Here is a 13,549-nt window from a genome sequence, read left to right on the forward strand (position 1 = left end):
CACAGAAAACTATAATAACCAATGGTAAATAAGGGAATTATATACAATAACCCATATTCTAGAAGACAAAAAATGAAGCATCCTATCTTCCACTTGTCAGGTCATTCTTATGTGCAAAATGAAACATTTTTTGAGGTGACTAGTGAAAGATTTGACTTTGCCTGATTATGCATATTTTACAAGGGTTTTGTTTTTCTTTTTCCATTGTGGGGAAGGGGAAAAGTGAGAAGGAGAGAAAACTGATTTTTGTTCATTAAAATTTTAATTAGAGGGAGCAGCTGAGTGTCTCAGTAAATTGAGAACCAGGCCTAGAGAAGGGAGATCCTGTGTTCAAATCAGGCCTCAGATAATTCCTAGCTGTGTAACCCTTGGCAAGTCATTTGACCTCCATTGCCTAGCCATTACCACTTATCTTTTTTCTTTTCTTTCTTTTTTTAAAATAAAAACCCTTACCTTCCATCTTAGAATCAATACTGTGTATTGGTTCCAAGGCAGAAGAGGGGTAAGGGCTAGGCAAGAATCCATTGCCCCCACCTTACTACTTTTCTTCCCAGACCACCTACTTTTAACGATTACAAAGCATTATTTCCATCCTCTAGTACATCCTCCCTACATCCACCTGTTACATCCAAACTGGATTTCACAAGGCTCTTTAAATGCTCCCTGGGCAAGAGAGGAAAGGACTTTTCATGCCAAACAGGCTGACCCCCTGTCCCTGACTGGAAAATGACAGGGAGTTCATATTGAGAAATCAGGGTTTTCTAGGCCCATACTGGGAGAAGCACTACCTTGAGTTGGCTTGGAAAAGAGAGAGCAAAGAAGACTGAATAACTGGTCTTGGCAGCGACTTTATCCAAGGAGTCTTTGAAAAAGTGGGCACTAGGAATGGAAATCAGGCATTAGGAAGAATTGTAGAAAGGTGTGAAAGAGAGAGGGTTAAGAGGAGGAGATAGAGATGGAGACAGAAAAACAGAAAACGAGGGGGACAGAAAGAGCGAGGGAGAGAGACAGGGTTGGAGAGAGAAACAGAGAGACAGAATGAGAGAGAGAGAGACAGAAAGAGAGGGAAAGAGATAGGTCAGAGAGGTAGAGACAGATAGAGAGACAGAGATGGAGACAGACAAACAGGAAAAGAAGGAGACAGAAAGAGGGAGGAGGAAGGGAGAGAGACAGAGAAAGATAGAGACAGACGAACAGAATAATAAGAGGACAGAAGCGAGAGAGACAGAGAGAACTGGCAAAGGATTAATTTGGGCATCTCTTAGTGTGTCTACTATCTGGCCTGAGAGAGGGGAAGTGGGCTGTGTTGGGAGGCAGGGGGTTGACCAAAATGACCTCTGGCTGCCCCTATCTCCATCTCCACTGACCAGGAAGAAAAGAACTACAGTGTCAGCTTCTGGCTATTGTGCCTGGACAGGTGGCTCAGCACTTTTTATTCTGCCGAGGGGTTGGGGGTCAGGAGCGAGTGGGAAGCAGGCCAGGGCTGGAAGGCCGAGATAGTTTCTTGTTTCCTGGGGCGACTAACAGGACTAGACACCAGCCTGGCCGCTGACTCAGCTCAGCTGTTTCAGCAGGGCCCTGGGGGCTATAAAGGCCCTTTCCCAATGCAGCCTCTCACGGTCCAGCACCCAGCTTGTCAACAGCCCCAGAGTTGCCCGAGTCCACCCTGTGAGTACTAGGCACCCAGGGGCTAAAGGGTTTAGGGCGGGAAGACGAGGAGCCAAAGAGAACTCGGGGTCTGAAAGGGGCCCTGAAAATAAGGAGAAAGCCTGCCCCATATACACACACCTCAATCCTCCCACCCTCTGGGACCTCGTTTCCAGCTTCCAGGCTCTAACTCCTGCGGCTCCTTCCTGACCCTTTTGGGGCTGCAGGAGTCACATCTCGGGGGAATTTCTAGGCTAGAAAGTTAGAGGGCTGGTTCAGTGGGAAGGTGGCAGATGTTTCCAGCGTACAGAAGAACCCCCTGGGGACCCGAGACCCCGCCTGCCTCGGATTCCGGGTTGGACAGCGGCGAGCTCCAGGAAACCAGGTGCCCGGGCGCTGGCGGACCCCTAAGCCAGGGCGTTGGTCCTTCTCTCAGCAGGCAGCATGAGTGGCACCCTGTCCCAGGGCCCAAGCCCAGCCCGCCTTACTCTATGGGAGGAGGAGAATTTCCAGGGCCGCCGCTGTGAGCTGATGAGCGACTGTTCCAGCATCCGAGAGCTTAGCGGCTTTCGCAGGGTGCGCTCTGTCAAGGTGGAGAGCGGCGCGTGAGTCACCCCACTCTTCATCCTCCCACCCTCCCCCCAAATTAATATTCTCTACCCCGAACTCCTAACCCGGGTCCCACACTCCAAGATCCCAAAGCCCAAGGCTCCCCAACCCTTAAAGCCTGGGCTGATCGACGCCAGAGATCTGTCCTCTTCCCTCTTCCAAACAGATGCACTGCTTAGTAGAACCCGAAATCTTAGTCGCCATCATGCGCAGCCCCTACAAAAGATGGAAAGGGTTTGGGTCCTGCCAAGCTCCCTGCTCTAGGGAGAGCCATGGGGTGGTGCTGGGGAGAGTAGCAACTCCTCCCCCACATCCTCTCCCAGATGGGTGGGCTTCGAGTACCCGGATTTCCAGGGCCAGCAGTTCATTCTGGAGAAGGGCGACTATCCTCGATCTACCGCGTGGAGCGGCAGCAGTGGCTATCGAACCGACCAGCTACTCTCCTTCCGGCCTCTGCTCTGCGCCGTGAGTCTTCTTCCCCCCACCCTCCTCCCCCGGCCCAACCCCGCTTCACAGCAGCTGCTTAGGAGCGCCAGCGCTCAGTACCTGTTGCAACCATCTCCCCCTACTGCTCCCCAACAACTATTGCTCCATGAGCCTGAGTAGCTTAGACTGGCCGCGGAAGTGGACAGGAGCAAGGAGCATGGACAGTAGTCACTTTCTCAGGGCTTCCCTTAGGGGACTCAGCTTAGATCCGAGCTGTGGTCAAGGATGCAGCAAAAAACGTGTGGCCCTGGGCCAGGGTTGGAGGCAAAGAACAATTACCAGAAGACCAATCAGAGAGAGACAGAGAGAGACAGACAGACAGAGACAGAGACAGAGAGAGACAGACAGACAGACAGACAGACAGACAGAGAGAGAGAGAGAGAGAGAGAGAGAGAGAGAGAGAGAGAGAGAGAGAGGAGAGACAGAGACAGACAGAGACAGAGACACAGACAGAGACACAGACAGACACAGAGACACAGACAGAGACACAGAGATACAGAGAGACAGGCAAAGAAAAAGACACAGAGATACAGAGACAAAGAGACACAGAGGCAGAGAGACAGAAACAGAGAGACAGACAGAGACAAAGAAACACAGAGAGACAGAGACAGAGAGGATACATAGAATGTAGGTAGATAGAAGATAGATACAGAGAGAGATGATACATATATACATACATAGAAGAGATATATAGATACACAGATACATAGAGAGAATTAGAAGATAGACACATATATAGAGATATATACACACATATAAAGATAAATATACATACATTGTGTGTTATTTTAGATACATATAATAGATATATTTTATAGAAATAATTGAATATATCTTATATACTACATTGAATGTGGTGAATTCTACATATGGTGAATTTAAATAATTTAAGGCTATGGAATTGAAGAGGGAGGGAGAAAAGGCAGAGGAAAAGCAGAGAAACCAATGCTAAGAGACCAAAGCTACCTGTGCCAGCCTTTTCCCTCCCACTTTGCATTGGGAGTCAATTGGATGAGAATGGGCTGGAACTCTAGACTGTGACCAGAATTTCAGGGGCCACAGAATCTTGGGAAATAGTTTAGAGATCATTTAGCAAAACTCCCCCATTTTACTAATGAATAAATAGAAAAGTAAGACAAAGTGCCCAAGGTCCCACAGCTAGTAAGCAGCAGGTTTAGAATCTGAATCCAGGCTTCCTGACTTGAAATCTAGTATTCTTTCCCATGTACTAGTTGGTGCTATTCATTCCTGTTTTCCCTCCAGTGAGAGCAACCACACCTACCCAAGTCTTAGTTTCCTCAGTTCCAGAATATTTGAAATCATCCTCTACATGCAAAACATTGTGCTAAATGGGACAGTTAGGTGGCTTAGTGGAGAGAGAACCCAGCTTGGAGATGAGAGGTCGTCCATTCAAATCTGACCTCAGATATTTCCTAGCTGTGTGCCTGGGCAAGTCACTTAATTCCAATTACCTAGCTCTTCCTGCTCTTCTGCATTGGAACTAATACTTAGTAATGATTCTAACATAGAAGGGCATGGGTTAAAAAATTGCTGTTTTTTTGTTTTTTTTTTTACTAGATGAGGCTGGGCATCTAGAAATATATGCAACACCAACCCTGGTCTTAAGAAACTTATGATCTACTGAGGGGAGAACAAATATGCAAATAGCTTATTATAGGAGGTAGCATTACATAAGTGCAAAGTAGAAGTCCAGGCAAAGTGGTTTTAGAAATTTGAGGGGAGGAGCAGCTAGGTGGTTCAGTGGATTGAGAGACAGGCCTAGAGACCGGAAGTCCTGGGTTCATATGTGGCCTCAGACACTTCCCAACTGTGTGACCCTGGGCAAGTCACTTAACCCCCATTGCCTAGCCCTTACCACTCTTCTGCCTTGGAGCCAATACACAGTATTGATTCTAAGACATAATCAGGGCTTAAAAAGAAAGAAATAAAGAAATTCAAATTTCCTTCCTCAAGGAAGGCAAAATCACTTTGACTAAGGACTTCGAGAAGGTTTTCTAAAGGAACTGGAATCCAATCTGGGTTCTGAAAGTGAGAACTTTAATGGATAAAAATGGAGTGGTATTAGTCCATTCTAGGCACATAAAGAGGCATAAATGAGCAAAGATGAGCAGAATGGAAGTGGCAGGCTGGAAATGAGGGCCATAGAAGACCCTAGCTTAGCCTGGCTAATGTTTAGCTTAAAAAGAGCAGTACAAAATAAGGTTGAATAATGAGACAATATTTATAAAGTGTTTTATATGCCTTAAAGCACTATATAAATGGCAGTTATTGTTATGATCATTATTACAGAGAGCCTTGAATGGCAGTCAGAATTTATACTTTATCCAGTAAACAATGGTTTTTGAGAAGAAAAGAGTCATAATCATTGGAAAGAAGACCTCCCTCAGCACTGAGGAGGAAGAATTGGAGATGGGGAACAGAGGAGGCAGGAAGACCAGATAAGGGATTGTTACAATAGTCTGAGTGAAAAGAGATGAACTGAACTAGGGGTTTCATAGAATGAATATAAAGAAAGGGCTGGATGGATTCCAGTGATATCTCAGAGGCAGAAAAAGCAGAACTTGTCTATTGAATGGATGTGGAGGGTGAGAGGGAAGAGTCAAAGATAAATTTAGGTTAGAGGCCTGGGAGATTTGGGAGAATGATAGTTTCATCAAAAGGACTAGAGAAGTTGGAGAAGTCCTTTACAGCTCTTATATATTTATTATTCTTTTATGGAGGAACCTCCCATTGAACTATCCTTTCCTCAAAGTTCCCTGGGGAAAGGTCCAGCCAAGAGGCCCAGACCTCCATCTTGTCCTAGAGGCTTGAAATGTGGAATTGGGAAATTCACTGGGTTCCTCTCATTATCTCCTGGGCTCAGCTAGTTGTGTGTGGGTCAAGGGAAAAAAGCAAAGGTGTGTATGTCTATGCATGTGTTTGCTTGAGATGGTTGTGGGGGGCAGGGTTAGAGTTCCCTTCCTGGGGATGATAGAAAAAGGCCTCTGCCTCCTCTTTGAACCCTCAGAATCACAGTGACAGCCGAGTGACCCTTTATGAGGGTGAGAATTTCCAAGGCTGCAAATTTGAGTTGAGTGATGACTATCCCTCCCTGCCTGCCATGGGCTGGGCCAGCAAGGATGTGGGATCCCTCAAAGTCACCTCAGGAGCGTGAGTTCTGGGGATATGGGATGGGGGAACTGAGTGGAATGGTCATTGGGAAACAGAAAGGCAAATGGGGAGGCAGAGATAAGAAAAAGATATGGGGAGATGAGGTCTCAGGAGGTATGATGGGGAAAGGGAAATTGGGACCATGGAGGGGTGTTAGAGAAAAATGATCATGGAGAAAAAGAACCGAAAGGGGTGGTAGAAGAGGACAGTGAAATGAGGCACTAAGAAGGAATGATGAGGAAATGTGGTACTTGGAGTTAGAAAACTGGGGAAAGATGATGAGCAAAGGAGGACAGGGGAAACAGAGAAGCAAGCCCAGTAAGGTGATGGCTCCCACCATCGAAGGAAATGTAGTGTCCATAGATGCCCTAGCCTAGATGGTTTGGAGGAAGATGCCAAAGACCCCTTGTGACCCACTTCCTTCTCTCCATGTGCCTAGGTGGGTAGGCTACCAGTATCCTGGCTTCCGGGGTTACCAATATGTACTAGAACAGGATCGGCATAGTGGAGAATTTCGAAAATACAGTGAGTTTGGTACCCAGGCTCATACCAACCAGCTGCAGTCCATCCGAAGAGTCCAGCACTAGACTTGGCTGTGCTTGCCCCCTTTGCAGGGTCTTCATGAACATCTGACACATGTGGACCCAGAACCATCAATAAAGGCACTGAACTTACCTCATGAGCTCACATTTCTCGGCATCACCTTGAACTTTCAGTAGGGGCCTGCCCTCATTCTAGAGTTCATCTCACCCATTTGCCATTCTCTATACACAATGGCCTCCCCCTCAAGCTTCCCTCACATCCTGTCTGATGCAGATTTTTCAACTGGAAAATGATTTCATATCTTCCCTCAGTTTCTTGTATCCTGTCCCCCAACTTTCTCCATCAAGAATTCCCTCCAGCTATCTAACTTCATTCCTTCTTTTTTTTTTAAGCCCTTGCTTTCTGTCTTAGTAGCAATTCTAAGATAGAGAAGAGCAACCAGGGTTAAGTGACTTGCCCAGGGTCACACAGCTGGGAAGTGTCTAAGGTTAAATCTGAAACCAGGTCCTCTCAACTGCAGACCTGATGCTCTATCTACTCCTAATTTTGTTCCTTTTTGCTTTGATATCAGCAAAATCTTCCAACCTGGTCCTGTACTCAGGGGAGATGAGAAATGAGTGCTTACTCTCCCATTATAATATTCCTTCATAGACCAGAAGTCTATTATTTAATACTTGACCCCAAATTTCCTCCACTGCAGTATTTCCCAAGCTTGTTTGGCCTCACATGCTCCCATACTTTTCTTTGACTATAAAGTATAACCTCACCTATCCTGTGAGCTCTGGCTGAGACTGACAGGAACTTCGGAGGAAACATGGATGGGCAGGGGACTCATTACAATGCAATCAATCACACATTTTCTGAGTTAAGAGTAAGGAAGTATCAATTCCTGGTTTACTTGGGCTCCATAGGCTCAGCTCATTTTCTGAACCTTCTGCCCCTTCAGCCCACCCTCTCTATTTCTTCCCCACATTTCTACAGTTGTCTTACCCTCTCTTTTCCATCCAACGTGCAGCATTACTCCCTTTCTGAAAGGAGAGCCAGGAGATAGGAAGGGAAGGAACTAGAGAATAGACCCAGTCCCTCAGGGACCCAGGGATCCCAGTCTCAGGATTTGGGTATTCACTTGCCAGTAATTTCTACCAAGGCAGCTAGGTGGTGCAGTAGATAGAGCAGTGGGCCTCAAGTCGGGAAAGTCTGAATTCAAATCAGGCTTCAGACATTTCCCACCTGTGGGATCCTGGGCAAGTCTCTTAACTTTTGTCTCAGTTTTCCCAACTGTAAAATGGAGAGAATAATAGCACCTACCTCACAAGGTTGTTATAAGGATCAAAAGAGATAATATTTATAAGATGTTTAAAATAATGCCTGGCACACAGTAGGCACTTAAGTGAATATTCTCTTCTGATTCAGGAAATCTCACTCAGAGGACTTAAAAAATGCAGATCTACAGAATCTGAGTTTGTCACTGTGGGCAAGAAACTAAATGTCTCTGAACCTCAGTTTCTTCATTTGCAAAAATGGAGATAATAGAGATAAAATGGTGCCAATGTTCAGCTCAAATGAGGCAGTGTTTGTAAAGAGTATATTCTGGGGGCAGCTAGGTGACTCAGTGGGTGGAGTGCTAGGCCTGGAGTCAGGAGGACCTGGATTCAAATTTGACCTCAGATACTTTCCAGCAGGGTGACCCTGGGTAAATCACTTAATCCTGATTGCCTAGCCCTTGCTAAAGCAGAAGGGTTTCTGAGTTTCTTGTCAGGATCCTACCCAAGGCTGGTAAAATAATAGCTAGAAATTCTATAGTGCTTTATGGTTTGCAGAGCACTTTCTATACATTATCTCATTTGAGTCCTAGGCTCAAATCTGGCCTCAGACACTTCCCAGCTGTGTGACTCTGGGCAAGTCACTTAACCCCCATTGCCTAGCCCTTACCACTCTTCTGCTTTGGAACCAATAAACAGTATTGATTCTAAGGTGGCAGGTAAGGATTTAAGAAAACAAAAAAGATGGTTTTTGGTTCAAATGAGATGATGTATGTAAAGTGTGTTGCAAACCTTAAAGTACTATAGAATTTCCAGCTATTATTTTTCTAGCCTTGGATAGAGCATCCTGACTCAATTACAGAATCTCAGTTGGAAGAAAACTCAGAGGTGGTCTTAGTCCAGGGGTATTACATGCTCGGTCCACCATAGCACGCCCCATTGACCCCAACCAGAGTAAAATATTTAACCAAAGAACTAAAAACACCATGAAAGTGCTTTTCTAAGACCATAGGCAGCCTGCAAGGATCCTTAGGTGTGGCTTAATGGTCTATTTGAGTTTGACACTAATGCTTTAGTCCATCAAATGTGTGAATACATATCTGATGGGCACTCACGGAGTCTTTCTATACAAATCTTCTAATGAGGGAGATCCTGCTCCCTCCTGAGGCAGCCCATTCTTCTGTTTGTTATGAAAGCTTGCCCTATGTGGCACTGAAATCTGTCTTCATGGTTCCCAGCTGCTGCACTCTGTGGCAAAGGAGAACAATTCTAATGTATATTCCAGAAGAATATATATTCTATGTATAAGAACACAGATCTCAGGCTTCTCTTCTCCAAATTCCTTTACAAATTTCACATCCTAGGATTCTGGCTACAGAAAAGTCTGGGCAATACAACCGGACTCATCAGTCAATAAACATTAAGCACCTACTATGTACATGGCAGCTAGCTGGTACTGTGGATAGAGCACCAGGCTTGGAGTTAGGAAGACCTGAGTTGAAAGCTGACCTCAAAAACTTACTAGCTATGTGACTCTGGGCAAGTCACTCAACTCCGTTTGCTTCAATTTCTTCATCTGTAAAATGGGTTGGAGAAGGAAATAGAAAACCACTCCTGTATCTATGCCAAGAAAGTCCCAAAAGGGGTCACAAAGAGTTGGACACTACTGAACAAAAACATTCTGTGCCAGGAACCAGACATAGTGCTAAGTAATTATCATTTGATCTTCACAACAACCCTTCCATGTAGGTACTGTTATTATTCCTATTATATAGGTGAGGAAACTGAGGTTAAGTGACTTGTCTAGGATCACACAGGTAGGAAGTGTCTGAGGCTAGATTTTAAATTCAGGTTTCCCTGACACCAGGCCCAGCACTCTATCTAACCACTGTACCACCTAGAAGAACAGGGTGAAGCCAAGGAGGCAGGGTAGAGAGGGTGTTGGGAGGACTCTAAGTCCTTTTCTTTCCATTTTCTTTCTCCCTTACCCAGAAACCTTGGTATTACTGACAAGAAATGATTTATTAAAGAGTAAATATGGGGTAGCTTGGTGGCTCAGTGTATTGAGAGCTAGACCTGGAGATGGAGGTCCTGGGTTCAAATATAATCTCAGACACTTCTTAGCTCTGTGCCCTTGGGTAAATGCTTAACCCCAGCTACCTAGCCTTTACCACTCTTCTGCCTTGGAACTGATACTTGGTATTGATTCTAAGACAGAAGGTAAGGGTTAGAAAAAAAAGACTATAGAAGACCTTGATTTGGATGGAGGAGGGTAGCAAGACTAGGGGCTTCTGTTCAGAGGATGGGAGTAAGCAATGAGCAGAGGGACCTGCTCTGGAGGGATCAAAAGGAAGGCATCCTGAACAATGATCTCAACCAAAATCTTGCTCCATTTATAAAAATGGGGAGAATTCTGGCCAAGTAAAAGTGGATTGAGATGGAGGGGAGAGACTAATGGAAAGTAAGCCAGGACAGATGTTAATTAGCAGAATTTTCCCATTGCATTAAAATTGAGATGAATTGTGTGTCAGGATATTTAGCTTTCAGTTCTGGCTTTGTCAAAGAGTCATCATCATTATCTGAGAAAACTCAGCCATTCTCAGCAATGCATTGATCTGGAATAATCCTGAAAGACTGACGGGGAATGCTATCCACCTGTGGAAAAAGAACTGATGGAGTCTTCTTTCATATCAATGGATTTATGGTTTTATTTTGGGGTTTGGGTTATGTATGACTTTGCTCTTACAACAACTGTGTTTTGCATGACAATAAAAATAAAATTTAAAAATCCAGAGAGTAATCATTGTATAGTAGGTGTGTAAAAAAATATCATTATTTTAAATTGCAAAGTTTAAATTCCTTTTAAGAAGAATTTTAGGTAAATATGCTACCTCTCTGAATCCAGAAACTGAACTGTTGGGGAAGACACCATGAAGAAGCCTCCAGACCACAAGCTGCACAAGAATGAACTTTGGGTGTGGTTGATTGAATATTTATTTGTATGTATACTTTCATGCCAAAGGGGACTGCCCCCAACTGGCTTTTTGTCAATGAGTCCAGCAATTATTGGTTTTGTCTTTTTTTTCTCTTATCCTCAAATTATTGTAATCTTTAAATTGATTATGTTTTCATGATCCTTTGGGGAAAACTTTTTTTTTCAAATGATAACACGGAGAAATGTAAAAATGGAGATTTGAACTCTGGACTCCATTCCCCAGAAGTCCTTGCTCACTTCCCAAGATGCCTTGTAACCTCACCTGGGAGATGGGGTATTTAACCTGGTTGTAAAGGCTTCTGGGCCCTCTTTTCTGCTTCGGAGCAGACTCTTCTCTCATGATGTGAGTGAAATTGAATTGGGCCTCTCAGCCCACGTGGCACGTGCCTTTCTTACTTGTATTTTCTTTACATCTTAATCTTCAATAATCTTCAATAAACCTCTAAAAATATAATACTCCTTGCAGAGAGAAGCCAATTGCCTCAGTTTCCCCAAATTTTAACTGTTACAAGTGGAGGCAGCTGGCCTTGGAAACTGGAAGACCTGAATTCAAGTTCATTTTCTAACCTCCTCTGGTCTCTGAGAAACAGTGGCTATATGACCTGGCATGTCACTCAGCCTCTCCATCATTTAGGCAATCTTCTAAGATTAAAAATTGTAAAGAAGGTACCAACTTGCCAGAGCTTCTTTAAGCAGGAAGTTCCTTAGGAACTCTCAAAGAAGCAGGGAGTCATAGTGCAGTCCCTATTCTAGTCCCCATAGAATATCTAAAACAATATCCCCTGAAGCCCCGACATTCTGGCTTCTGACAGATCTCAGATGTGGTGTTTGGTCCTTGGATCCCCTCTGACAAGTCCCTTGTTGGATGCTAAAGGGTTTGTGCTTTCCTTGATCTTCTGGGCTCCTTTGGTCCTTCCATGAATCTTTGTACCATATACTATCAACCTGTTTGACAAGATCTATGGGGATGATGGGTCCTTCTGACATCCCTGGAAATACCAGACCAATCACACTGTCTTTCCCCCAAGAGAAGAAGGTCTAGGGCTGCCCACTTCTATAGGGTAGAGTAACAGGAAGTGTTATCCTGGGAGTGCTATCCAGGATCCACTCTCCTGAACTCAGATTGGACTAAGAGTGAGTTTGGAGAGCAATGCCAGGATGTCAAGAGATGTGACCCCATGAAACTCCTAGTCTCAACCTCTGACAGTCTGCAAATCCAGCAAATCCAGCATTTAACACGTCTCCTTTCAATTTCCCTGAGCTGGAAAAGAGCAAAGGGATAGCAATCAGTGTGGTAGTGCTTAGAAGTGATTTTCCTGTGCCTGGCATGGAGGAGAGAATCATTATCCCTTCAGGGGCTGGGACCTCAAAAGCTCTCCAGTCACTTAAGTCCTTCTTTTCTTTCTCAATTGTCCCTCCTGAATCAGGTTCAGAAATCCTGCCAGGTCCCATTCCCATGATTTAGCCTAGTGACACTCCTCCTAGGGACTGCCCCACCCAGAGATTCTCCCTCCTCTCCTCCTCAAAATTCAATCCCAGAAGGAAAATGTTGCCTTCAGCTCAGACTGTTTGGGGTAGATCTCTGACCTCAAGTACTTGGGATAGGGGAGGGAGCCGGGAGGGATCGGGGACCTGGGCCTCTTCTGCCACCCTCTCCTCCCCTGTGGCCTGACTCCAAGTCTTTGGTTTCCTTTGGGAAGCTGGAGACTGAGGTATTCAGGCACCAGATCTGATAGCTTCACATCCAGCAGGGTTTCCAACCATCAGAACCATATAGTGGCCCAAGTCCTTCACTTCATGTCCTGAATTTCCCACTCTCTGTATCTCCAGAAAATCTTCTATAAAACTACGTGATCTTGCAAAGCCTTCCTCCACTGCCTACCACTTACTGCCTCCCTCTTCTCTATGCTCAAATTTTTCCTCCTCGGGATCTCCCAGGAGCGCATAGTATCTTTCCAGATTCCAGTCTTCCACCTCCTTCCTGACTCAGAGCTGCTCTGATTCCTTCCGCCAATATTTCAGCTTTTCCCGGGACTCCAATGCTATCCCCTGATTTTCAGCTATAGGGTTATAAAAAGATTCAGGACGAAAAAGCAACTTGGGAATACTCCCAAAAGCTTGGCTCCTTAGTGGAAAACACATGCACACAGCCTCGATCTTCTCAGTCCTACTAAGAGCTGCTGGGGACAGAAGACAAGCAGGACAGAAATGGAAGCAGCCCGAGGGGGAGGGGGTGCAAAGCCTACCAAAGGGGCTTGATTTTGTTCTTAGTTTTGCTGCCCCGTTCCGTCAGATACTTTCTGCTTTCTGTGTACAAGCTGTTAAAAAGAAGCAAATAAGTGAAATCTGAGCTCCTTGGCTGGGGGAACCAGGTCCAGGTAGCCACTTCCAGGTCTCCCCAAACCCCCAAACTCTCCAAACACCTGGGGTGAGGATTGAGGATTACCCTGCATATATGCTTCAGTGACTCTGGAATGGAGAGTGGGCAGGACTCACACCCCATCCACAGAGATGGATTCTCAGGGTTCTCCATTTCATGCAGTAGGGAAGAAAGAATGGAATAGGGAGGAAAAGAGAGGGTATAGAAAAAAGAAAAAGGATAGTGAGGGAAGACAGGGAGAAGGAAAGAAGACCAAAAAAAGAGAGAGAAAGAAGGAAGGAGAGAGGTAGAGGAGGAAGAGGGGAAAATATAAAGAGGGAAAGAGAGGAGAAAAGGAGGGAGAGGTCAAAATGATAAAAGAAGGGAGGGAGAAAATGAGATAAGGGAGGTAATTAAAGAACAAGAGACAAAACGGAGAAGATGGCTAGGAAAGAGAAATGGAGAAAGTATAAGAGA

The 13,549-nt window shown here is 45.1% G+C and overlaps 1 protein-coding gene across 2 annotated transcripts; it reads left to right on the top strand.

Annotated features, from left to right (window-relative positions):
• Positions 1-1,556: 1,556 nt before the first annotated feature.
• CRYBA2 (crystallin beta A2) lies at positions 1,557-6,587 on the top strand. 2 transcript variants are annotated; one of them, XM_056807381.1, is made up of 5 exons: positions 1,557-1,668; positions 2,084-2,252; positions 2,580-2,721; positions 5,771-5,913; positions 6,353-6,587. In XM_056807381.1, the coding sequence occupies exons 1-5, from the start codon at positions 1,605-1,607 to the stop codon at positions 6,498-6,500; spliced, it is 666 nt and encodes a 221-aa protein (XP_056663359.1). In that variant the 5' UTR covers positions 1,557-1,604; the 3' UTR covers positions 6,501-6,587. The 2 variants fall into 2 exon arrangements, with proteins under 2 accessions (XP_056663359.1, XP_056663361.1); XM_056807383.1 differs by having other exon boundaries at positions 1,561-1,668; positions 2,087-2,252.
• Positions 6,588-13,549: the final 6,962 nt, after the last annotated feature.

This window comes from Monodelphis domestica, chromosome 8 (assembly GCF_027887165.1).
Source record: "Monodelphis domestica isolate mMonDom1 chromosome 8, mMonDom1.pri, whole genome shotgun sequence".
NCBI classification, from domain to species: domain Eukaryota; kingdom Metazoa; phylum Chordata; class Mammalia; order Didelphimorphia; family Didelphidae; genus Monodelphis; species Monodelphis domestica.